At 35.2% G+C, this 27352-nt stretch overlaps 1 protein-coding gene across 6 annotated transcripts in view; it reads right to left on the reverse strand.

The window, feature by feature from the left end:
* Positions 1–750: 750 nt before the first annotated feature.
* The window catches only part of Qki (QKI, KH domain containing RNA binding), a 111449-nt gene continuing 84847 nt past the window's right edge, over positions 751–27352 (reverse strand). The window contains exons 5-8 of one of the 6 annotated variants that reach the window (XR_009058769.1): positions 11737–11824; positions 10098–10397; positions 7338–9397; positions 751–3627 (exon numbers count right to left, since the gene is read on the reverse strand). Coding sequence is in view for 5 of the 6 variants with exons in the window: in XM_057794816.1 (XP_057650799.1) it covers positions 3611–3627; positions 7338–7412; positions 10098–10397; positions 11737–11824 (480 nt within the window). In the remaining variant the exon portion in view is untranslated. Of the gene's footprint in view, positions 3628–7337; positions 9398–10097; positions 10398–11736; positions 11825–27352 lie in introns of those variants that run through there. The other 5 variants (XM_057794816.1, XM_057794789.1, XM_057794835.1 and 2 more) reach the window with 5 other exon arrangements.

The raw sequence follows: 27352 nt of genomic DNA on the forward strand, positions 1-27352 counted from the left end.
CACTGAAGGTGGGGGTGGGAAGGGGATGGTCAAGACTGGCAGCACTGCCCAGAGAAACAGACTAGCTTTAATAAAAGCAGCTGGCTAAACAACACAGGGAAAATATTAAATTATGATGGGACTGAAAATGACCTGTTCGTAGAAATGGGTCAACAAGGAATCAGACTGGTTTCTCAAGGTGATCATCAAGGCAAACCTTTGTTTACTCTTTGTGTTGTCAGCAGACAGGGATTATTGTGGAGCAGGAAAAATAAAAGTGTGCAATTAGTAACGCAGATGCAGAAAGGCCAGTGCCATAACGAGAATGACTCAAACAGATACCACTTTGTTCCCATCTCCACTGCACCTACCCTCGAGGTAAAAGGCCAGAACACCCAAAAGCTTTTAGCAGTAGTGTGCACAACTGTCAGCTGACAGACAACACAGAAAACAAGTCACCCTATGTTATCTGTGGTCATGTTCTTCAACGTTAGTTCAGGAACTTGAGACTTTATTTATCTGTTTTTTTTTCATTAAACATGTAAAGGTTAATAAACAGACATAGTCCAGAGTTAGTAGGTTGGTATTATAACATTTATTAAAATAATGCTATGGGTTAATAGAAACAGCAAAGAACCAAAGAATTAAAATGCAAGCTATGTAAAATCCCAACTAAAACCCAGAAGTGTCTAATGTATTCATTCATCAGCTAACTAAAAGCCCAAGAAAGACAAGACACCCAATATAATAAAGTACTGCAAAACAATTGGCAATTTTCAGTTATCAAAATTGTGGATTTTGCATTTTGTATCCTTTTCTCAATCAAGAAAAAAATTCTTCTGAATGTTATATAACATACATATAAAACAAGATAGAAAAATACATTATAAACTTGTAACAATGGCTGTAAATACATTATCTTACATGTTTCTCATAGGCAATAGGTTGGTTATGGTACATACATAGCATGAAACTACTAAGATAATAAAGAATAGACAAAAAATACATGTCAGCTGTATGGTAACATACCAGCGACACTCCCATCTACCCACGCTAAAAAATTACATAATACTGTCAGGAAAAAAGTCTTAAAAACTACGTATTTTAATAAGAAAAAAATTCAATAGTGATAATACTGAGAACCAAGGCATTCAGAGATCCCAAAAGTCATGCTTTTATCAGTTGACACAAAACATTGTCAACTAAGTTTTCAGAAGTTTGTTCAGAGCCAGCATTACTCATAAACGTCACCGTCTACTGTTTACAGATTTACTTTCTTCCCCATAAAAGACCTTTGATAAACATCTAAAATGTCCAGGTATAACACGGCTGAGATGAGACTGGATCAAATACTGGTACTGTTTTTTTTTTTTAAACTATCACCTCAAGTGTTCTGAGTGTCGCAAATTTATTCAACCAACCAAACAAAATAAAAATGGCACAGCATATATTGTAAATAAATCAAAATCACCATGTGTGTAACAGAAAGACAAAGCCGTGGTCATTAAACCAAAGCTAGCTGAGTACAAACAACGACTGTCTATTGCATAGTAAATAAACTGAAAATGGTTCCAAGAGAGACAGAATAATGGCGAGGTCACCATGAAGGTGCCCAATGAGCTTCCTGCTGACCTTGACTGTGAAGCCATGAAGGTATGGAAGAGGGCATGAGTTGATGAGCCAGGAGTCTTCTATCACATGAGATTTGCCACCTCTGGTACTGAGCAATTAAATTTATGAACTCAAGTATTTAGATGCAGGCTTTGCACACAAACCGCTTCAACTAGAGAACTGTTGGAACTTTGTGAGAAACTGAGGATGAAAGGAATGTAGCTGAGTGTTTATATGCACTGTGATGCTAGATTCCCACATTCCTTTAAAGTTAAAAAGAGGACAAAAATGTGTACTTAGGAACAGTTACTGAAGCCAGCAGAGATGGACTACACAAGGTATCTGGTATGACATAAAGTCTGATTAAATTTGGGTTACTTAACACTTTTTTCACAATAAAGGATTTTGATGATTTATTTTTGTGAAAAAGTTTGTTAGGCATTACGATTATCTCCAATTATTAAGAAAAAAATTAAACGTATCCCTCTTCTCTGAAAAAAATGAAGCTCTAATGTCATCTGTAAACTAATATTCAGATCTCACATAATTTTTTCTAACCTCAGAATCCTCTGGGCTAACACTGAAGACGGTAATAACCAAAAAACTCAATTATGATTTGTAAGAGAATGACATTTTAAAATTTACTAGTCAGACATTAGAAAAGCTATTACATTTTTTTTCACAGTATCAGATTTGGCAAATTGGCATCAAGATAACGTGACACAAATCATATAATTTAGACCATCAACTCATCTGTTTCCCCTCGTATCTCCTTTCACATACTGGGCGATGGAGGACATGCACTAACTTTTACTCTGAGGGAGGAGCTGCTCTTGCAGGACACTTGACTAAATGACCATGAAGGAAAATAAGGCACTTTCTTTTTCTTTAGACTTATTCCAATACTTAAAAAATAAAAAACAAAGACAAAAAGGCTCTTTTGGTCTTTTGTTTCTTGACAACCACCAGAAAAAATCATTTAATGAAATAAAGGGTTTCTTTGTTCTTTTTCTTTTTTTTATAACACTTGAAAGTATAAAATGCTACATTTCCAAAAATATATATATTTTTTCTGCACCAGCACCCTTGTATAGTAAAAGTATCTACTTTTTGTTCATTTGTTTCAATGCACTACACGTTATCTACAATTTCATTACATGTATACAGCAAATAGGCAAGCATGGCTTTTACATCCTTAATGATATTTTCTATACAGGGAGGTTTAAAAAAAATATTTGAACAGTTTGCCCAGTAATGTGACACATAATGCATGTACCTTGTTCTCGAATAATTTTTAAGGTGGTGTAAAATAAAGATTTGGAAATTAACTAAGATACTCAACTTTTTAAAAATAGTGTTGCAGTTTTGTTCTTTGCATTACTTTTCAAAACTCCTTGTTAAGTTTTTCTCTCATGGCACACTTTGTTCTAATACTTCAAATTTTGGCAGGCAATATAAAAAGGCTGCAATTTCTGCCCTTTGAGGGCACTGTAGTGACTAAACAAACAGCATGTCAAATTTTGAATACTTTTGAAGTCACTTCACCAATGACATCCCTGACCGAAGGTTCATGCATGATGCATTGTCACACAGTACATTCAGAGAGAGCTTTGACTTTGCTATGAGAAGAAAAAGAGTCCTACAAGTCTCTCACAGTAACTGCCTCTGTCATTGAGTAGTTAGGGCCTTCTGTCTCCCCTTCTTAAGAGAGGCCTTCTTACCGTTCGCTTGGGGTGGGCATTGAAAGATGATCAGTGCTGTGGGATGAATCGGGCCTTATTGCTTTACTACTATTCAGTGCAGGTTCTAGAACCACTTTCACCCAAACAGGGGGGAAAAGCTGAGTTGGAGGACAATTTCTTTGTCTTTTGTTTGGTTAGATGGTAAGACGAACGGACAAGTGCCTCAGCTCGCTGCACTGACGACAGGCAAGCAAAGGCGATTACCAGTTAACTGATCAGCAGGCAGGCATGGTCAGGTCATCATTGGGTGAAGAGTTCAGAGGTCAGAAGGTCATAGGTTAGTTGCCGGTGGCGGCTGGGTGGTTAGAAACAAAAAAAAAAAAAAAACAAAAAACAAAAAAAACAAAACAAAAAAAAGAAAAGAAAAGATAGAGAAGAGATTAGTTTCAGCTAGTGACGGCTTAATGACAACATGAAAACTAATACAACTAATAAAAAAAAGCATGTTGAATTCTGACAAACTGATTGACACCATCTACAGAATACAATAAAAATCATGACAATTTCGTATCATGATTTGAACAAATAAATGAAGAAGAGCCCACTCCCACAAAAATAATTTGAAAAACCCCAACTTGTTAACAGAAAAAATAGAAATAAAATACAGCTAACAACTAATAGTTAGTAGCAGTCAATGAAGGAAACTGGAAAACAATGATGAATAGGTTTGGTATAAAGAACTTTGAACAGTCAGTGCAGTTATGAGTATCTGACTGCTATTAAGCATTAGTATTCTCTCAGATGCAAGCAATAAAGCAACTATTAATGATGGATGTGATTATTAATAACTGATGATTAACAGAAATGAATCTAAAGAAATTTAAATTACTATGAACAATTTGGTTCAACATAAACTCTGGGCCAAACAAGGTTTCTTTTGTTCAATAAATGTTTATTGCTTTTTCAATTATTCTATTTACAAACAACATGGAATTTTCTTGGCCTCATGATACAAAGCAATACTGTAGTCTAGCAGTGTAGGCAACATCATGGGAACCAGAAAAGGCCAGGCCTTTTGCACCAGCCAACACTTTCCAGTTGAAATACTAATTTACACATATAGAACACTTATAAAATGCACTTGCATGTAAACACTGTAAAATCCTGCCATTTAAAACTCTATACCTCAAAGAACTCTAAGTACATAAAAAATAGAAGAAATTTCTAACTGATACCAATAAGGCATTTTAAATCTACAAATAGCTTTCTTTATTCAATTTCAAAGCTAATACTCTGCAAATACAATAAAATCTGACATTTCATATACATTCCTGCTTTATATTTTTATATTTTAAAAGAAGCCACCTGTAAATACTATTTTCTTTTGCAAAGTAACAAAAAAGAACAAAAAAATTTAAAAAATTACAGTAAAACATAAAGTAGTTCTCAAGTGGAAAAGTTATTACTCCAAATGTCCTTGAGTAGCTCCTTCCTGAATCAGCCTGTCACAGTCTACTTCACCAAACTTGGTCCACTTAACAGTAGTATGATTCTTAAGACTCATTCAACAGCTTAATTATTTCTACTCTATTCTGAGGTTTGACAGAACTTTCTGTACTGTTGCTGCCACTGTGACAAAGGCAGGAGAGATGTGAATGAAAAGATGCTCAGTGCAAAGTTAAGATTCTATGCCACTTCATAACTCAGACTTAGCAGGTGTAATGTTCACAGGGTTTAAATGCTCTCTATAATATTTACCTTTGTATGACAAAAATGTTTTCTATAGTTTATCAATTAGGACAGTTTATAAATACTACAAAAATACTGTATCTTCTATATAATCAAAACTTCCCTGAATTTCTTAAAAGGAAGTAGAATTTTATTTAAAATTTAAAAATAAAAATGTTTCTCTCCAAAATTTAATTTGTATAAGTAACAGTTTTTATCAAATCATTGCATGGACAGTTTCTAATGACATTTGAGTGTGGAGTATTTAACAAAGCAACTATCATATCCAGTGCATCTAAAATACATCCTCTGCCATGTCCTGGCTTCCTGCAGTACACACAGCTATGTCAACTGTGCAAAATCACTTACAGTTCATTACAACTATAGTCAGTTGGTCTTTAAGTTTCAAACCAATTTTGAAATAAGCATGGTGGTGGATTTGTTTTCAGTAAGAAACCACTCTAAATGCTCACAAATAGTTACATGGTTGTGTGTCCTTGCATCAAATGAATGCTAATAATAATCTTCTCTTTGAAAGATTTTTTTTTAATTAAAAAAGAGAGAACAGTAGTATCATAAAATAATGTAAGTCAAGGACTTCGGTCATCTCCCTTAGACCCAATGAGTAGTACATGTGGTGATAGTAAGTGTAAGCCATCTGTTTCTAGATGAAGAAAGGAGGAAGGGAGGGATGGAGGGAAGGAAAGGCATTTCGGTTTGCTGACATTGCATTTCAAATACAAATATAACTAATCAAAATAAACACAGCTACAGATGAGCCATGTATGGAATGTGTTGCCATTTTCTGAACACAGTAAGATCTTGGTCTATTATTTTCAGCTACCTGAAGGCTCTGGAGTACAAAGTGAAAAAGGACAGTTGTGTTAACAAAATGACAGAAAGTCTCCTAAGACGAAAGAAAAATCTAAAAAGAAAAATTACTTCAAAATCAAAACACTCTGTAAGAGAATTATTTTAGACTTTAAACGGTATGATACAGCTTCAATTACATATGATAACGCCCACACCTAAAGTGACTTTCCCCATCTAACTTCCTCGAATGGTCGATATGCTCACACTTGGCACAGTTGCATGGGGTATTATTATTATGGATGTTCCCCCAGAAAAGGATTTATTTTGTTTAACAAATAATCACCACAGAAAAATGAATACAGCAGCTAAAATTTTCAGGACTCTTTCAGCATATATGATATTAAATAAATATCATTGGTGTCTTTGGAAAGGCATTTTATTTTGAACACACAAAACAACTGTGTCCAATATTTATGGTGGGTATTCAAGAGTAACCACGTCAAGTGGGCTAGGTCCTTTTCTACTTTTTTTGGGGCTCCAATCTTGCAATTAAAAAAACAAAACAAAACACCACACAAAAAAGTAAAAAACAATTCAATGTCAAAAAACCGAAACTACCATTTTTCGAATAAGAATAAATAATTTAAAAATGGGTCCAAGGGCATATATAGGGCACAAATTACAAATATGAAAGTGAGAAAAATGAGGACTTGTTTTCCAGTCACAGGTTAGTCAAAAAGGATATCCGAACAGCTGGATCTCACATACCACAGAACTTCAGGATAGTTTACCTTCAGGTATTGTATTTTAGCAGCAAAAGACAAAAATCAAAGGATCCATTTTGGCAAGAAATAGAGTAAGAGGGAACTCATTTTTTAATTCATTAAAAAGTATCATAAAAGAAATTATTTTCACAGTCCTGACTGCTGATTTTAGCTAAATACTTGACATGTATACCCTCATATTTATACAGTGGCTCAATGTTTTATTATATAGAAAAATGAAAAATAAATCTTCAGTTTTCTCCAAAATTACACAGAAGCAATTCTTTTACTTCTCTCATGAACACATAATCTGTTCAATTCATTTTGCAGTACCAACCCAAATATTCAGAATAATTAAAGGGTAAGTTTTAGCAATAATTATTACTAAAAATTGCTAAGGTAATATAAAAATTTAATAACTTCTCAAATTGACTAATTTATGTTTTAACTGGAATAAATCTTAGGACATGTAACAGAAGATTTAATAAATTAAAATATAAAGGGAAGGGGTGAAAACCCAAACCAACCAACCAAACAAACAAACAAAAAAAAGAAACCAAAACAAAAACAAAAAACCACCAAAAAAAATCATAAAACCACAAAAACCAACCTTAAATCAATCAATTATTAAATTAATTTAGGGAAGGAAAAAGAAATGTGTGCAGGTAAACAATTACATTTTTCCATCAGGTGTGGTGTTGCAAACTTTATGGACACCCAGCGCATTGTTTATAAACAAGAACTGCAGAACTAAACTAACCTCGGTCTGCGGTCACAATCCTTTGGTAAGGATGGACACGCATATCGTGCCTTCGAACTTTAGTAGCCACCGCACCTAGTTAAATTGCAATTACCAAGACAAAGTTAGAAAACATACATAAGGGAAACATCGACAGCAGGTTTATCAAAATGGATCTCAAATGTTCACTTACTACAAAAAGCTTAAGAAACACGTTAAGGCACAGTAGTTTTAAAATTAACTGTAGTATGTCATGTATATATGCATCTACCAATATTGCATTCGTTTCGAACAGGTTGGCCTTCCTCCTACTTCATCCCTTCATGGACAGTCCCCAAGTCACAGTGTCTCACAAGCTCTCTGAGATCAGACGTAGTGGGCTTTACTAGTCACATATTCACTGAAGTGCCTTTCTTGCAGCAGAACTACTCAAATAATGCCACATTTAATACTGACGAGTATTTGCTAACCTTAACTTTCAGAGTTTATTACTTAAAAAGGTTTAAAAAGCAACTCTTAAAGCCTACAGATTGTGGTTTTAAACTTTTGAGTCAATAAGTATGAACTGCAATGAATTAGGTGATTAGTAAAGCAAACAGTACAGTACACTTAGCAGTCAGTATACTACTATACACTCCTTTTATAAATTACCGTTGCTTTGCAGTATAACAGACTAATCCAAATTAATAACATTTTACTTTATCTCTATGTGCAAAAGTGCAAGTAAGTCACTGACTGCTAGGCTAAGCTTTTCCCCGGAGGCTGCTGAGACTAAGCATTGGTTAAATTCAGATCTGATGAGGGTTCAGTTAAGACCGTTCTTGAATTCTTAGCCTTTCGTTGGGAAAGCCATACCTAAAGATAAAAGGAAGGGAATTAAACATTAGTCATCAATGAAGATTTGATGCTAATACCAATCTCCTCACTACCACCAACACACATGTCTGCATCTGTTTTGAAGGGCACTGCTTATTTTAAAATAATGTTGAAACTGGATATATAAGCATGCATGTTATCTGTGTGCAAATTTACTATAAATGGGAATTTAAAATTTTTTCAGTTCTCCAGAAGGCCGATATCATAGTTTTACTGCTTAGGTGGCAAAGTAATAAACGACAATAATCATAAGGGTATTTTTATCACTTAGTACTTATTATTAAGAACCTTGAAAATGCTAATTGGGTATCTGCATATTTTGCTCTTAATTTTCCTGGTTTAATACTCAAGTCTTCATAATTTTAGATTTTCCAACCAAACAAAACATGCTGCTTTACAATGAGAAATTTTAGAGCAGTGCCTCTTGCTCTAAGCAGTAAACTGGTTGAGAATCTATTTTTCATTTTAGATATGCAGATTGCATAGAAATATAATTCTATCTGGCAAAACTAGGGAGCTCTTGTACTAAGAGTCAGGAGCCCCAGACATGCAGAAAGCCAAGAGTAGTTAACTCCTCAGGAACAGATGCTGTGAGTGCAGCAGAGAGGAGTGCTGGGGAAGGAGCATGCACAGGGCCACAGGACAGAGTATTAATAGAAAGGAAAACTTAAATAAGGTTACAGGTTACATGTTATTTTTAAAAAATGCTTCAAGAAATGTACAACAAAACACAGCTTTTCTCACTAACATTTCTGTGGTATAATTTTGACTTATTTTATACAATGATTCAGACAGAAAACATTACAATAAAATGCATTTGTTTATAAAACAAAAGGCACGTAGGTGCATGCACACACACAGATAACATACAGAGCACTGTGGCTTTCTTTAAATGAACAATAAATTTTCAAGTTTAAATCTTTGTGTCCAAGTTCATTAACAATTTTCCAATTAATATTAAGCTGGGGAAGCCCTTTAAAAGATCAAAGTTCTAAAAAATCAATAGCAAGCACGCAGCACCAAAGGTCATACACAATTCAGGGGAAAAAAAAGTTTCAAAATTCTGTCTGGTAAAACAGTGGTGTTGCACAGAGAGTTTTTTTTCCACATTGACTGGTCGTGCTATAACAGCTGCTGTACTCTAGTCCTTCATCCAGCAAGTCAATGGGCTGAAATATCAGGCATGACTGGCATTTCAATCCACTCTATAAAAAAAAGGCATCAATAATGTCTTTTTCAAGAATATAGCTTTTTGATCATGTAAACCCGTGAGTTTATATGACTTTAATTTTTGCCTCTAACATGACTGAATTTATTAAGATGATGTGTGGTCATCTAGTTCATAGTGACTATGGAAACTGTAAAATACTGGTCATGTTAACCAGGACTTCAAAAGACAGAAGCTGAAAATCCTTCAAACGGCAACTATTAACTACATCCTTTAAGTGATCATAAATATTTAAATAATACACAATAGAAATTTAATAAACTCTCAATGAGCTTTCAAATTCAGCTAGCAAGTAAACATCTGAGACAAAACCTAATTTTGGGAGGTAGAGCTGATGAGGCCATTAGGACAAAGTGGCAAGAATAGCCTTAAATTCAAGAACTTCAATCATCTGAGCAATAAAAGCATTGTCTGGTTGAGAATGTACATGGTAAGTATACCTAGTGATTCTGAGATACTACACTAAATGTAAACCAAATTAAGGTATAGGTAGCTACTTAATGGGAGAACTCTTGTGAGGAACTAAAACAAACACAAATTTAGTTTTCAACCTTTCCTAATCAAAACTTATATTGCCTCTCTAGACTTCGATAGACATCATTTCAGAGTCTGGGGGGTGGAGGTGGAGCACCACAGTCAGGAATGCACTAACCATCTAGTAATGGACTCATACTTACCTAACACACCACTGGGTTCAATGGGGTACTCAAGGATTGATGTAGCTGGTGCCAACGTGTAGGGGTATTCATAGGGTGTGTAGATTAACCCAGCTTCAGGCCCCGGAGGGACTATTGCAGCAGTTGGGTGAGGAGTTCCGTTTGGCATGACAGCGGTCTGTATTTGTCTGATCAAAGGCATTATGGTAGGGCCAGCTGGCGTAGGTGTACGCAGAGCAGCTGGTGGGAGGACAGGCGCAGGCCCAGTGATGATCCTTGGAGCAGCCTGGGCAGTTGCTGCAAGAGAAAAGGCAAGGGCTGCTACAGTAAGCAAAGAAATTTAGAAAGAAGTACAGGGATAGCAGTATAAAATATGGGGAAATGAGAGGGAAGTCGGAAAAAGAAAAGAAAAAGCAGGAAAGAAGAAAAATAAAAGGAAATCATTAGTACATGCATTGATCACACAAAAATGTCAAAGCACACCAATCAAATGCAACCAGCTTTCCCTTTACAACATGATTGAAAATAATGCAAAAATTAAAAACCCAGTGTAAAAAATTGACCAAGACCATTAAAATGTTATACTGTTCATTTAGTGATATATTCAGTATAAAACATTGTCAGTCTAAAAGTGCACGCAAAAAAAAACACCCCCCCCCAAAAACCAAACATTCAAATTAAAAGGTGCAATTAAAAAATTATAATTGAATTCCACAGAAACAGATATGGTTTATTTCCAAAGAGCAGCATTGGCTTCAGGCTTAAGGGAAACTACCTGGGTTAAGTCAGGTAAGTAAGCACTAAGTGTATATGTTTCCAGTATGTCTGGAATTATTGCACAAGAAAAAGAATCCAGAAAGCAGTCCTATCATTAAATTCATGACTATTAAGAGTAAATTAAAGGCAACCATTTAAAGTAACTATTGTTAAATTCACAGGGTTGCCTACCTTTGGGAATTTTGACTATGCCTTCAAACTTCAATTTCTTAAAATTAATAATGCTCTAAATATGATATGTTCATATAAACCTTAGGTTGTCTCAAAACATACATTTTATAAAACACTATTCTTTCAGACAGCTTATAAAATTATGCCATAATCCATGGAAGGGAGAACACTGGCTAAAAACTATTCTCACCTGTTGACCTCTGTGAACTCAAAGAGGAACTTAAGTAGAAAAACAACAACAAAACACACACACACACACACACACACGAAAAAAGAAAAGAAAAAAAACCCAAACATGAATGCAAACATGCAAGCAAGGGGAAAGACTTCAACAGCAGAGCTATTTCATTTAGACACTTAAAATAAGCTCTTTTAAAAAAAACTTTCAAAATTTTGTCTTTTGCATAATATAACAAGTTTAAACTCTTAACTGGATAGTTAACACAAGACACTTTCTGAGCCCCTTCACCAGAGGAGTAAATTTATAACCCCAAACCTGATATGCCGGTATATAATAAAATTGAGCAAGCCATCGTTTACAGAAGCATTTAAAAACAAAACAAAACAAAACAAAACAAAAAAACAAAACAACACTGGGGCTCTTGGTTGTATTGTAAATGTTCTCATTACTTCAACTGGCTTTATGCTGTGGTACCAAAAGAAAGCAGGCTTGTAGACAAACAGGTGTAATCCTGCCCAGGCTCATTCTTACGTGATTTAATGTTGGCGTCTCTGTAGGTGCCATTCAAAATCGCAAGCTCCATCAGTTGCATCTTCTTCAGGCTGTCTTCTCCTTCGGCCTGCATAAGAGAAACAAGAGCAAAAAGTATGAGACGGTATATACATATATCACAACTAAAAACTGTATACCAAGTGACTCAGAACTAAAAATGGAAACTAAAAATAACCACTCAATTTGTAAATGCTTATTTCTGCTTCCTTATGCCACCGTTCTTGGTTTCCTTCAGTGTACCTAGCAAATGCTATCAATTCTATTTTTGGCCCTCTATATTTAGGATAATCATAAAATTTACTACCTACATAGGATATATATACACACAAGGGAAAAGGGAACTAAACTAACTAGACTACATAGGCAGAAACCAGGAAGGCTACATCGTTTACCATGGCTTTACCCCTGCTGAATACTGCTCTTGGGAAGTCATTACTGTTATACTACCCAAACTACTGAATTCAGCTGTCAGTGGTGCCTGTCATTTAATACATACATACACAATCTAAACACCAAATCTCGATCCAAGGTCCAGATAAACTTCCCCACAGTTTCTACCTTAATATTTCACAGCATTCTCTTGTCTTAAACCCTACTGTGATTTCTTACTATCTGAAAAAATGATTTTAAACCTTTCTCAAACTACCACCTCAAGGTGTAACTTGCTCTTTCACACAGATAATTTATTATACAGCAATAGACCAGACTAACTCTGTTAATGTCTTAGTGTTTATTTCCATTTGCCTATCTGCAAATGCTGTTTACACATTTCTGTATGCTTCCCTTTCCATGCCCTACTTAGTCACACAACTCCAAGAAAAATGCTATCTTCTTCAGGAGCCACGCCTATAATCTATGACTGCAGTATTCAATTACAGCTTGTTGAATGTCACCACTCCTAAAGTAAGTGCCATTAGAATAGTCTTGATTTTGTTATTTATCACTACCTGATCCCTGTGTACTGATCCCCAAAGTATTTGCTAGAACTAATTTTTGTTTGTTTAGAGACAAGATCTCACTGGCTGTCCTAGAACTCACAGGATGGCTTCAAACTCACGGAGTTCCTCCTGCTTTACTGGATTAAAGGCGTGCCATCACTCCTGGCTAAAATTTACTTATTGATTGGTTATGAGAAACCTAACTTTACTGACAAAGTTCACACGTGTGAGTTCTACAGGACACGTTTTAAGTAGCCAAAGCAGAAAAGAAGTGGTAGAAAAAGGACTAGGAAGTTTGTCCTTTAAAGATTATGGCATCAAATGTCCCCCCACTTTAGTGCAAGTCCATTTGAAACATGGGAGTGTAGCACGAGTTCTAATTGGTCTTAATAATAAAAAACTGGAGTTAGATATTTGGGTGTAAAAGCTGAAAGATCAGAGATGTGGCAGCCAGTCACTAGTTCTTACCTCTACGAAATTCTCAGACGGAATGGGGTTTCCTGTCTCTACAAATCCTTAGACTGAATGCTGTCTCTACAAAACCTCAGAATGAATCCTAAACTCCTGTCTTCTCTTGCCTTATATTCTGCTCTTTGCCCAGCAATATCCTGCCTCCACCTCCCTACTGCTGGATTAAAGGTGTGAACCATCACTGCAAGGCTCTGTTTCCTTTTAGACTGATTGGATCTTGTGTAGCCCAGGGTGGCCTTGAACTCACAAAGATTTGCCTGCCTTCTCCAAAGTGCTGGGACTAAAGGTGTGTGCCACCTTTTGCCTGGCCTCTCTATAGTTATAACCAGTGTGGCTAGCTTCTCACTCTGATCTTCAGGTAAGTTTTATCTGTTATAGCACAAACAAAATATCACCACATGGTGATACTAATACATATGCAAGTTTCTCAGTCTTCTATTTCTATTACAATTGAAATAAGATCTTTAGAATAGGGATTGACTAATATATTGTAATTTGTAGTATTAAATAGAATTGCTAAGTATTTAATAAATCACACAGACTTAAAGAATTAAAAAAAATTAAAGAACACATGAGTGAAACTATTAAGAAGGTAACATTTGATGTGCCACTATAACTGTAAAAGTCTCCTTTGCAGTAAAGGAAAAAGATACTTGCATATTTGTTAGATTATTATTCTTTGATCGTCATCAGTGTGTATAAAGATGAATAAATGACTTATTTGGTTATATATAAACTACATGAGCTATTATTGGAAAGAAGTACATATCTAATATGATCAAAGTTCCTAAATCTGTTCATTAAAAATATTAATACTGCAAATTAAAATTTATCAACAGTTGGTTCAAATTTAATCTATGTAATAATGAAATATGAAAACTTTCAAAAAGGAAAACAAAAGACACAGAACTATTTTCAGTCATAATGAAAAAAAAAGATGCATAAAAAGTATGAAAATATTAACGAGGGGGAAATTTGTCCTTCATCAAAAACATAAAAGAAGAAATGGTCTGTAAGAGAGCATGTGCTTAAAAAGAGGCTTGAATAGGACTGCTTACTATTATTAAGACGTGATCCACATCAACTGTGGCGATAACGCCAGAGAGGAAGATGGTAGAAGAAATGCATGTGTTCCTATCCGTGTGTGTACATACAAGTGGCCATGTCATTTGTAGGTCCCAGAATACTAAAAACTGGGTAGAAATCACTGCAGTGGGTAAGTAGCAAAACCTAAAGAAGCAGGGCTTCCCACATAGTGATGGTATAAAACTTCTTCCAGTGTGACCACTGTGGAAGGCTGAATTAATTAATATGCCTTGACTCCTCCAATTATGTGGCAGATTTAGAATCTAAACAAAGCTGTCACATTCCAGAAAGAACTTTATTATTTTCATATCCTTACCACCTGTCACACTCTTTATTCAAGGAGAGCTGGATACTGGGTTTATTGTCTCACTAGACTACAATCATTACAGAATTATTTTCATGTGAAAGTGGTTGTTTCTGGCCCCATTTTGACAGAAATTTAGTATATTTACTTGCCTAAACTTTTTTCAAACGTAAATTCAGATAAGAAAACTTGCTGGCAGGTATTATGCTATGATGTAAAGGCTCTCACTTAGTCCTTCTAAGACTTCTCTCACAGACCACAATTGTCTTTGAGAACTCAAGTTATAGACCTAGATAGTATTTTTAAGTCAGCTTATTCATGTCAGGTGTGATAATTACTGGGAAGGGGGACAAAACTGCTCCTAAGAACCTGTATGAGGTCAAAAATTTGTACTTTATACTGTTTATGTTATCACCTTCAATTTCCTTCATGTTTCACTTTTTATTTACTCTACCTAATCATGCTAAAATGAGGCATAATTTACAGGAACAACATCCCAAGATGTCCAGTGACACACCTGGCCAGTTTTGATGAATGCTATGAAGACAGAGCATTTCCACCAGTTTCTTGTGTTTAAGCACCAACATTAATATGGCTTTCCTCATATCATAGCTCAGTTTTTCAATTCCAGAATTAAGAGAATACTGCCACACACAATTTCAGTGTGTTTATGAATACTCATTCACGTTGTTTGTAGCAGCAGATTGTTACCGCCCAGTGGTGTTTTTTTTTTTTTATTCATTCTCTTGCTATAGATTTTTTGCTTGTTTCTAGTTTGAGAATACATTATGAAAATTCTCACACAGGCATTGTTGTAAATCTAAATTTCGACTTATTTTGGATAAATATATAGAAGTGGTATTGCTGAGTCACAGGACAGATTAATTCCATGGGAAAAATAAGTGAATCAGAATACTATAAACAGCATAATTAGCTTTAAAGTATGAAAGCTAAAAAATATATACTTGCTTAGAACTCGTGGCATCAGAAGAGTCTTGAGATTACAGAGATTTTTAGATTTGCAAAAAGACAGTATACCACAGATAACATAGTATCTCTACCAGTGTCTGGGAAAATCTCTTACAACAATCCGACCTACGACAAAATATATATACCGGGTAGAATAAAGAGTTGTAAAGATAATTTTCTTAACTTTTTGGAATTGTGGATGGCAGACTGATGGACATATATAAATATATATTTAAACGTATGCATATGTTACAATGAGATGTAAGTATGTCATCAGCTTTAACAAGCTATATCAAAGTAACAAACAGGTCAAATACCATTAAACTGAAAGGGTTTTAACATACAGTACAAAAGTTTAAGTGCTGTTTATTTTATTGGAATGAAATATAAAATCTTCATCATCTAAGTACCATACTTCACAATAATGCTATAGTATGAGCACACATTATCACCAAGACTCAGACAAATGATTTTTTTCTATAAGGTCATAATACAAAACAAACTCCTAAACAGAGCACATGAGCCAAAGCCCTTAGACTTTACCCATTACATCAGTACACTGGTACTACACACATTCAGCACTACCACAATACCTTTTATGTGGAATTGCCTTCCCAATTCATCAAAGACTGCACTTTATGAAGAAAATCATGTTTACTTATTAATACTGCAATTGATTAAAGTGGAGCTAAAGGCCAGTAAGATGGCTCAAGAGGTAAGGGTACTTGTTGCCAAGCCTGATAACCTGAGTTCAATTTTAGGATCCACATGGTAGGTAGGAGAAGTGATTCCTACAGCCTCATTTCCAAGTTCTATTCAAACAAAATCAAATCTGAAGCCCCTTAGACCAGTCTCAGAACTGAGCAGGCTCCTGTTTAGAATTAGAAGCACTCACAGAGCCTTCAGACTGTACTACTTTTCTACAGTGCAGACTCATCTGATGACTCTCACAGTCATACTATTTTCAGAAACCTATGTTGTTTACTTAAGACAGTGTCAATGATACACAGCCACATGTTGTCATGCTTTTCTATAACTGTTAAGCATTTCCAAACAACTCTTCCCCATACCACCCTGTGTGTGTGTCTGTGTTCCAAATCTAGAAGAATCTATATTATATTTTAAAAATTTATTGATAACTTACTCTATAAAAATTGAATAGTTTTATTACAATCTAGATTTTATGGTTATTTTCTATTAATAGTTGTCATACAATTTTACTTAATTTCAAATATTGATGATTAATGTTTAATTCTTCAACCAAGGCTAGTCTTTAACTGAGAAAAAAAATCTACCTGTTAGTATGCCACAATGCTGGGATTAAAGTGTATCTGGCCATACCTAGTTTTGTAACTATATGAAATATATTATCAGGCATTTTTCACACTTATAGTCTTTGAAACTTGAAAAAAAACTGTAAAAACATCATTACAGAACAATACTTTCAAGTATAACTTTAACAGATCAAATCAGGTTTGGGGGGACTCATGGGGAAAGAGAAGGTGAAGGAAAAGAAAATTAATATATCTGGTAATTAAGAAAAACTGATGACAAGGACTTTCCAAAAGACAATGCAGGAACACAAGGCAATTCTAGACTGGTGCTGAGTAGAAGTGTGTCACTGGAATGTGACTGTGTGTGTGACAGCTCTAGCTTCAAGTGAGCTGTGACAAAAGAAAAGATGTGGCCACGTGAAAGGAGAATGAGAACCAGTGTCACACTAGCTGGGGAAGAATGGGAACAAGGGAATCTCAGATGTGAACGAACGAAGGCAAAACTGTCACTCATACAGAAAACAAGAGCGAAATCACTGTCTATAAAAGACAGGGAAGGTGCTCCCCTGATTTTTTAAGAAGCCTGAGCCTGACAGCATTACAGCCAGGACAAACAGTGACCGGATCATTAGCAGCTAATGGCTTTAAGAGAACAATGTATAATTCTGATTAAAGTCTTAGAATATAAAGTATATCACACTTCTTACCCCTTTTGTATGGATTGCTAATCAGAAATGGAACTCCTTATCACCTAGTTGGAACAAATGTTCTTACCTTAATGTAGAAGACAACTAAAACAGAAGTGTTATCAAAAGATAACTGATACAGAACTGAATTAAATTTTATTTTAGGAGTCAAAAACCAGCCAGTACAGTTCAATTCCTGTAGGTTCTTTTCTGTCTTGAAATGGTTCCAGAAACAGCACAAAGCAGAGGGCCTTACAGACAGCACAAGTAGCCTTATGTCAACTGGAATCTAAGGTACTCGACAGCAATGGTAAGGGCTTCTATGGCTTTTCCTTTACACTGATGTGGGCCTTTAGGAACTTACCTGCCATTGAGTCAAGTTTCACCAATGATTCAAATCAAGTATTAAGAGTACAAGATGCTACTCAGATGATGCTGATGTGAAACTGAACAGCATACACTAAAGACTAATGACTGATGGGGGGGGGGTCTTCTGTTTTGTGTTGACTTCATTAGTTAATAAAGAAACTGCCTTGGCCATTTGATAGGCCAGCCCTTAGGTGGGTGGAGTAGACAGAACAGAATGCTGGGAGGAAGAGGGAAGTGAGGCAATTGCCATGCCTCTCCTCTCTGGGCAGATGCCATGAAGCCAGCCACCAGGTCAGATATGCTGAATCTTTCCCAGTAAGCCACCACCTCATGGTGCTACACAGATTATTAGAAATGGATTAATCAAGATGTGAGAATTAGCCGTAAGAGGCTAGAACTAACGGGCCAGGCAGTGTTTAAAAGAATACAGTTTCCGTGTAATTATTTTGGGTAAAGCTAGCCGTGCAGGAGAAGGGCGGGATGAAAAGCAGACCTGCTCGCCTCCATACTACAAATGACTAAACAAAAAGACATGTATTTCACTTTAAAAATATTTTACTTTGCCATTTACTAATTAAATAACTATTATTTTCCTAACATGACTGCATCACCTTGGTAATAAATTTTGAAAAATGGAACAATATTTCCAGCCAAATTATAATTATCGGAATAAAACAGCAGCCTAGTGACTTAAAAAGTGTTAACAGGCTTCACAAAATATCTCATCTATTTTATGAATCAATTATACAGTCTCAGGCATTTAGGGGGTCATTTTCATACACAAAGTTATATTAAAATACAATTCTGTGGAGACACGGGAAATTTAAAGTTTGTTCTGACATGTACATGAAACCTGAATGACACCATTTGATTTGAAAACTTTTTAATTTTTTTTATTCCACCCTTTGGGTCTAGTAGGTGTAAAAATATATTATTTACTATACACACTGTATGAAATTAAAATATTATCTTATTGTTTATAAAAAGCAAAGTATTCTTCATACAACACTCTGCAGTGCTAATACAGGAGAAGTCAACTCATTCTCATCAAGGATCTATGAGACCGTTGGCCTCTACAAAAACCTTGTCTATAGGAGGAGGACTGGCTTCTTTTTTCCAAACCTGTAATTTGTAAGTTTATTCAAACCCACCAAATTGCTTTAAGTAAATGCCTCTCACATTTGAAAATTCCCATGGCAACTCATTTAGCTTGGCAGACAGGCAGACCCACATCCAATCCTTTCATCCTCAGCTAAGAATCACAATGGTGATTCTGCTCTGACACTATGAAGAGACTAACTGCAGCACTTGGAGCCCCATTCAGATGAAAATGGCAGTGAGAACACTCTTCACAAGTTCTCACTGTGGCTCCATCAGGAACCACATGCATTTTGGTTAGATGTTTTAAACATCTTTTAATTTCTATCTTTTTCTCAATAAAACAAAGCCAAAATGACATACATTTCAGTTAGTAGTACTTGGTCAAAAATTTAAACTAACCAGATCATTAACAATTTGGGTTAAAAAGATTTTAAGAAGAAACAATTTAGTCAAGATGCCTCTTACTATCATTCATTTTACCTTTGAACTTATTTCCAGGCTATAATTAAAAGTGTACTATGAATCAAATTCATAGGCCATTAAGCAATGGAGAGCCCCTGAGAAACATGAAAACTTTAAAAATAGATACTGTACAATAGTATTCCTCTTATTTTTTCTCAATTGCAATGACAGTGATAACTGGTGTATTTTTTTTTTCCTTTTTGGTTTTTCGAGTCAGGGTTTCTCTCTAGCTTTGGAGCCTGTCCTAGAACCAGCTCTTCTAGACCACGCTGGCCTCAAACTCACAGATATCCGCCTGTTTCTGCCTCCTGAGTGCAGGGATTTAAAGGAGTGTGTTGCCACCCCCCAGCTGATAATTGGTATTTCTTAAAAGCAAATTAAAATGATTTTGTTGTGATAAATATTTTCAAATTTCATAATATTTCTTGATTAATTATCACAACTTTAAATTTCAAATTCCTTAAATGGAATTTGTTGTAAGGTGTTACAGTCAATTATTTAATTAACATTAATTTAGATCCCCACGCATGCTAAAGCTTCCAAAAAAAAAATCAACTGTATATTAAAACTCATTCATATTTAAGATCAATGTACCACTGAGTAAACATGAAAACAGGAGTAGGATTTTACCATAAAGCCATACAGCCCACAGATAAACACTTCATAAACTGCCTGATGGTAATGGCATCTGGTATGTCAGTCTGTTAAAATTATCAGTGTAAATTTCTGTTGTCTCATTAATCTCTCTAGTCAAAAGTTAGCACTGTTCAATTCAATGCTCCAGTTTAGCGCTAGCAACTCATACAGAAACTGTTTTCTTTTAGAAAGATGGCAAAGTACAATGAGATCAAGAGATGAAGGCATGCATCCTTTATCTTCTTTCTCAGTCTCCACTTCAGCAACAATACCCTGTTTTCTTCATCTGATATTATTTTTAATCCTTTCTGAAATTATGATGTGTGTGAAAACATTTATTGTTGCTTTTTTTTCTTCTTAAAAATTACATTTAGAGTAGGCACACTATGTAATAGGTTGTTTCAATAGGGCATTTTTTATATTTTGTGGATCAGGAAGAGAATTACTTCATTTTATTTATAGTGCCTCCCATTATCAGGAACTGAATCCACAACTGGCTTCACAGATGCTGCACTGAGGAACAGGAGGGGTGAAGAGGGACACATGTCTTTCATTCATACCCAGCTAAAATAATGACTCTCACAATGCCCCTCACAAGTTTGTGTGGCATGCAGGACACACTGCCTGATACTGTCTGTAGAAAACTGATGTATGAAAGTAACTGGTGCTTGAGGTAAGAGGGAATAAAGGTCAAGACTATACAACAGGAGGAATGCTGCTACCATGCAAACAAAACAACAGACCCTTTCATACAGGTTTTGAGAGTTAGAGACGCTACATGTGTGCACCGAGTTCACCTGCCCTTTTGGTACCATGGAGGAGAATCTTTACAATAAATGAAAAGACTGTAACATTTGTAACCATTTTCATCGAAATGAGACTTATAAACCATTAGACCCAAACAAGTATGTTTAAGTAAATAGGAGATGTACATCAAAACAGACCATATTACTAAATTATAAATAAGTTATAACCAGAGCTGAGAATTCAATTCAGTGGTAGAGTTCCTGACTAACGTATGTATGAGGCATGGAATCCAAGTCCCAGGTCCACCTGACAAATAGGTAAATAATATAAAGAAAAAGTGTTATAACCAGATTTAAAAAGACAAAAACAGATCAAATATATTCACCAAGACTAAGTTAAAAACAAGCAATAATAAAGAAAAGCTCTAAAACATACAAAAGAAATTAGAAAATACTCTGAACTGAATAGTTAAAACTATATAGCGTAACCCTATTTGTGGGATACAGCTATAATTTTCCATAAAAGAAAGGTCTCTGATCATTGCATTTACCTTTAAAATGCCCAAATAAAGCAGAAGAGATCAGTAAAACAGAAAGGGAAAACAGCAAAAGTCAAAACTTGAAAGTTAGAAGATTAATGAATTTGATCAAGAAAAATAAAATCACAAATTACTGACATCATGATGAAAAAGAGCACTACCACAGCTCCTACATACTAACAAAGATAAGGAATTTATAAATGAACATGCTCATGATAAAAATTTTAACCACTAGGAAGTTATAAGAAAAACAACAACAAAAAAAGTTCTGGGTATCAAAAAGGCTTATTACAAATAGAAGAAAGGACTTGTGTGACGTAACTCAAACCTAAAATATAATAAACTTTGAGAAAGCCATCAGTAAAAGACAGGAAGTTGGGTTGATTTAAATACACACAAAACCACCTGTTTTAAATCTGTATTACACTTGATACAGAATTACAAAAAGTCCGAATCTGTTTTCTGTCAATGTGATAAGACAATGACCAAAACAAACTTGAGGAGGAAAGAGTTAATAACTTGGCTTACAGGTCAGTCCATCACCAGGCGAAGCCAATGCAGGAACACCAGGTAGGAACAGAGCCAAGGATCACGGAAGAATGCTGCTTATGGCCTGCTCAGGTATATGCATAATACTATCACTTGCCTACAACAATTACAATTATTAATTGTACCACCCAGACAGACGCACAGGCTAATATGGAGGTGAATCCTCAACTGAGGTTCCCTCTTCTCAGATGATGACATACACCATTAATATGCAGCCTTTCTGTGAGATTAAATATGACAGTGAATCACAAACAGCTCAGAGCTCTGTAGACTGTAAACAGATGAGTGCTGTGCAAAGATCTTAAGAAATATTTGATCCAAAGTAAATTTGGTGACGTGCCAATTTATTTTTAAAGAGGACCAAGTTTTCTAGTTTTAAGAACATAGTTCAACTCTGATGTTTAAAAGTCTTCTTAGCTGGGCAGTGGTGGTACACAACTTTTAATCCCAGCACTTGGGAGGCAGAGGCAAGCAGATCTCTGTGAGTTCGAGGCCAGCCTGGTCTTACAATAGCTAGTTACAGGACAGGCTCCAAAGCTACAGAGAAACCCTGTCTCAAAAAAATGAAAGAAGTCTTCTCTATTCAAATTTTACATAAATACATACTTGTGTATGTAATTTATTTAAATACCATTTGTAATTACTAAAGAATTTATAAGGTCTTTATGAAATTTCTGGTGTAGTTATGAATAAATTTAAATAAAATAGTTACAAAAATCCAGATACAAGTACTATTCTTTCCAAATGATACTAATGTTTTTATATAATACACTTAAGGCTACCACTGTATCAAACTCTAGCACAAGGCATTGTTCCTTTCTGAATAAGCTCTGTTTAAGGCATATTCATATAGTAAGATCTTTTATAAGATCCTGTGCGTGACTTGAAACTGTTTCTGAGTATTATGGATATAACTCATTGAGTACCTTACCTGTCTATCTGTACAAGGCTAGGCTTTGAGACAGCAAATATCCAACTCCCATTTAGAAGATAAATTAGGGCAGTTGCACGAACCTACCCCAAATCTTAATACTATTTCTTTAAACACCGAGAGACTCTTCCTGTTCTATACAGCAAAGACTTTAAAACCAAACAGTTCATTTCCTCTTCCAGAGGAACTGTACATTTGGTACAGTTTGAGTTTTACTTAAGTAAAATGGCAAAAGTGAAGATATTCTTTGATGTGCATACATTTAAAACTATTTCACCTTCACTAACTTACTTGGGAGAATGAGTTCAAAGGAGTGAAAATGAGAATCAAGGATACTGTTTCTGTCAGAGCGAATAGATATATTATAGGAATATTTTGGAAGTCTAGTATGATGGTTTCAGGCCTTTATACCAGAACACAGAACGGTACACCGAAGCAGGAGGATCCCGAGCTTGTTTCTCCAATCTCCAAAGAAAGGAGGCAGGCAGACTTATCAACAGTTTCTGCTGAGGATCCCTAAAGATGAGTATACTTGTAGTAGATACTTGAAGACAATGAATGCGAACTTGTATGATAAAAAATATAATGGAAAAAAAGCTCCTCACTCCTTATTTACTGCATGGTCTATTAATAAAATAGAAAACAAAAGAATTCAAGTAAAATGATCATCAAAAGGAACATCCAAAATAAAAACATTAATTCTCTCAAAAACAAGTCCTCTAAATATCTGATTCTAATGAGCATATATGATCATCACAAAACCTTTATTAATTATGCAGTTAGATTTGAATATTTCACTATTATCTAGGGGAAAGTTAGTATACTGTTCATTATATGCTTACTGGAAAAAGGGATGAAATCTACTTTATAAAGTTGCTTCAAAACCCAAATTTAAACCCAGCACTCTGGAAGCAGAGGTAAAAGGATCTGAGTGTCTAGGGACAGCCTGATCTTCTTCAGACCATCTAGAGCTACAAAGTAAAACCCAGGCTCAAAATAAAACAAAAACAGAAGTTTAAACCAAAATCAACAGAATGTGGGTTTTGCATATTGCTCCAGAATACAGTAAAGTATTCGCTGAGCAAGCATGAGGACCCAATGTCTTCTACTCCCCAAATCCATATAAAACTGGGAACAATAGTGCATGCCTATATTCCTGGTGATCCTATGGGGAGGCAGATATCAAAAAAACCCTTAAGCACTTACACTCCAGGAAGTTTAGCATACTTAGCAGAAACAACAGACCCTATCTCAAACAAGGTTAAAAGGTGGAGACCAATATCTAAGGGTTGTCTCTGATCTCCACCACCTGAGTCCCCAGTCAAACAGATGAACATTTGATACACATGCAGACACAATTTTTTAATTTAGAAGATTGAACTAAGGCATCTAAACTGACTTACTAAATATTACGCTTAAATTTTCAAAATTAAATAGGCTACAACTGCATCACAAGAAGTGAGGATACAACATTGGTCAGCAGACATCAAAACACAAACACACTTAACTATAAAGCTCAGATCAAACAATGTTGACAATGTTCCACATTTCATCCCACACACCCTAGATTTAGCTCTCTCCACAAAAAGGGCAGAGTTATTCTCTTAACTTTCTAGAAAAGACTGACACTAAATTCAAAACAGAAACAAGGCCATTTTGGACTTTAGTCATAAATTTAATCTTTAAATGATTATCATAAGCAAAATAACATAGCCCCAACAAGAAGAAACCAAAGGCTGTAGTGTATGGTGCACTTCAAAAAAATGAATGAATGAATGAATGAATGAATGAATGAATCAATGAATAGATGAATGAAGCAATGTTGTGATGTTGTTGCATAGCCTATAATTAGTGCTTGAGAGTGCAAGCTTCAGGCCAAGCAGGAATAAAAAACAAAGCAAAATTACTCATAGTTTTTTACAGAACCTGGCAGTGAATTTAAAACCTGGGATAACACCCAGGCTTGAGACTGTCAAACAGGCACTGCCAATTAATAATGCCATGACTGCAAACTAGTACAAACTTCCCAGAAGATAACTAGGGAGCATTTTAATATCAACAAAATATTAAAATATACTATACTTTTAAAAGTAGAAGTATTCTTTGACCTAGTAATTCTTCAAAAGACTTAGTTTCATATATATAATACTAAATGTTCTGTTGCTTCCTGAGGCTAGGACAATCAAGTTTTGAAACTTCCTACATTAAATCTGCAAAAACAAAATAAACCAATGCCTGGCTATATGCAACAGTCAATCCATTAGACTTTAATGAATGAACAACTGTGTAGAATTGGAATCAAGATTTACTACTCTCAGTTGTACTCCACCTCAGAAATCAATTTCTTCCTAACAGCTAGATGGTGAAGATTCCACGGTTCAGACTGTGGTCTTTCCCCGTATCTCAAATTCTATGATGATATGCACCTCTAATCCTTTGGCTCTAAAAGCTTACAGTTTGAGGGCTCTACATTCTTACTTAATTCCCATTTGGTATTAGCCATGTGTAGCTCAACATCTGCTTCCTCGATTTTCACATTTCTTGGTTTCTCTTCAAAATTTGCTATTCTAATAGTACAAAGGACAGCATCAACTGCCTTAAGTCATCACATATCAGACCATACGGAAGTTTAATCAAAATTCCTGTCAACTTCACCTTCAAAATAACCCCTCCATGAAATACCTCCACACCTGTGACTCTAGTTCCAACACCTTTTGTGTCTCTAGCTAGGACCTACTCTGAATAAGCACTTAAACTTGAAAGCTTTCTACCTGGCATTTGAGCTTTTACCACTGCCCTCAAAGTCAACAAACCTAGCAGCCAGGAGAATCCTTTGAGAGAAGTAGACACAACCCCCCACCCCAATTTAGAAGGCATCTCCAATTGATAACCATTTGCAAAGGGAAAAAATTAGTTTTCTCTAATGGATTCTCACTGGGTATACAAACGACATTTAAAGGTAGGCTGCATGTCCAGCAGGAGATGGGCAACACAAAATGAAGCTAATGATATTTTGGAGTATCCCCCTCCCTTTTTTTTCTCATAATGCTTTATCTGGGCATTTTTAACTTTATATGTCTTTTGTTTATAGATTATGAACACCATTTTCTTCTTAGCTAAGAAAGATATCATCATAACACAAGGTATCACAGAACTGGCCAATTATGGAGAAAATTTAAAAAGTCAATCTGTTTTGTTTCAAGTCTGACTATCTTGGCATAGGCATCAAAAATACACTTAAAATTCAGTTTAATTAAAATAAATTCTTTAATATAATGCCTACATTATAATAAAGACACTAAGTATAGAAATATATCAGAAAATAAAATTATTATGCAGTGTTAAATCAATACATGGAACTCATGCTTTAAGTTATGTGTTTCTATCCTATTGAAGTTTCATTTCTTCAATACCAAGTAGCACCACTTATAATCAGTTACCTATTTAATAGTGACAGCAACAATCCTAAAAACCTTTATTAAGGAGAGATAGCTACTAAAATTGGCTATTTCGTCATAAAATACTAAGTATGCACTTTTTAAAAGTTTCATTCATTTATCTGCTACCACCTTTGTTTCTGGACACAAACCATTCTTATTAACTAGTTATTTGTGTGGGAAATGAGAGAGTATGGGGATGCACATGCTACAGCTCTCATTCAAAGTCAAAGGACAACTTTAGAAGCTAGCTCTCTCCCACCATGTAGAAGCTGGGGATAAACTCTAGTGAGGCTTACCAATCAACAAACAATTACACATATGACTTTCTCTGTGTAACAAACATTCTGGTTGTCCTGGAAATTCACTTTGTAGACCAGGGTGTCTGGCCTCAAACTCAAAGAGGCATGCCTCTGCCTCCCTTGGGATTAATGGAGTGCACCAACACCGTCAAGCACAACTCTACAAATAAAAGAGTTAGTGCTCTAAGGTCTTACCATTAGTATTTTGTTACCCTAAAGAAAGAGAGGTCAAAATACTCTTAAATTTACTAATAAGCTTCTGAACCAATGCTCTTTTTCAAGATATCTTTTATAATAAAAGTAAATTATAGAAAGAATGGTTAGAAAAATCTAATGAGTAAAAAGGAGTGTGAACTATTATACAGTTTTCTTTTTGCTGCAGTAACAAACACATGTACTCAGGGTAATGGGAGTTCTGCATTGTTAGATACATAGCATTTCAATAATTTTCTGTTTATAAATCTAGTTAACAGTGTTCACAAAAGACCCTTTTCACTGCTTTTCAAAACAACACAATAAGGAAAAGGAAGAGGGCATGATTTAACAGTGTGCAAAGACCTGCATTTACAAACAATTTGTCAGTTCAGGTTCCTTATATATCTATAAACACAGTTCATATAAAATTCCTTCCTTGCAAGGAATCCAAAGCGAACTGTTAGGACACTGAAGAACACAGTACTGGGATATAAAGAATGACAGATCCCAAGCTCATTTATCTAAGCAACAAAATGGCTCCATTGGCAACTATTTTCCTAGCGTTTTAAAGAGCAGTCAAGGGGAGCTGGACAGATGGCT

The sequence above is a fragment of the Chionomys nivalis genome, chromosome 2 (assembly GCF_950005125.1).
Source record: "Chionomys nivalis chromosome 2, mChiNiv1.1, whole genome shotgun sequence".
NCBI classification, from domain to species: domain Eukaryota; kingdom Metazoa; phylum Chordata; class Mammalia; order Rodentia; family Cricetidae; genus Chionomys; species Chionomys nivalis.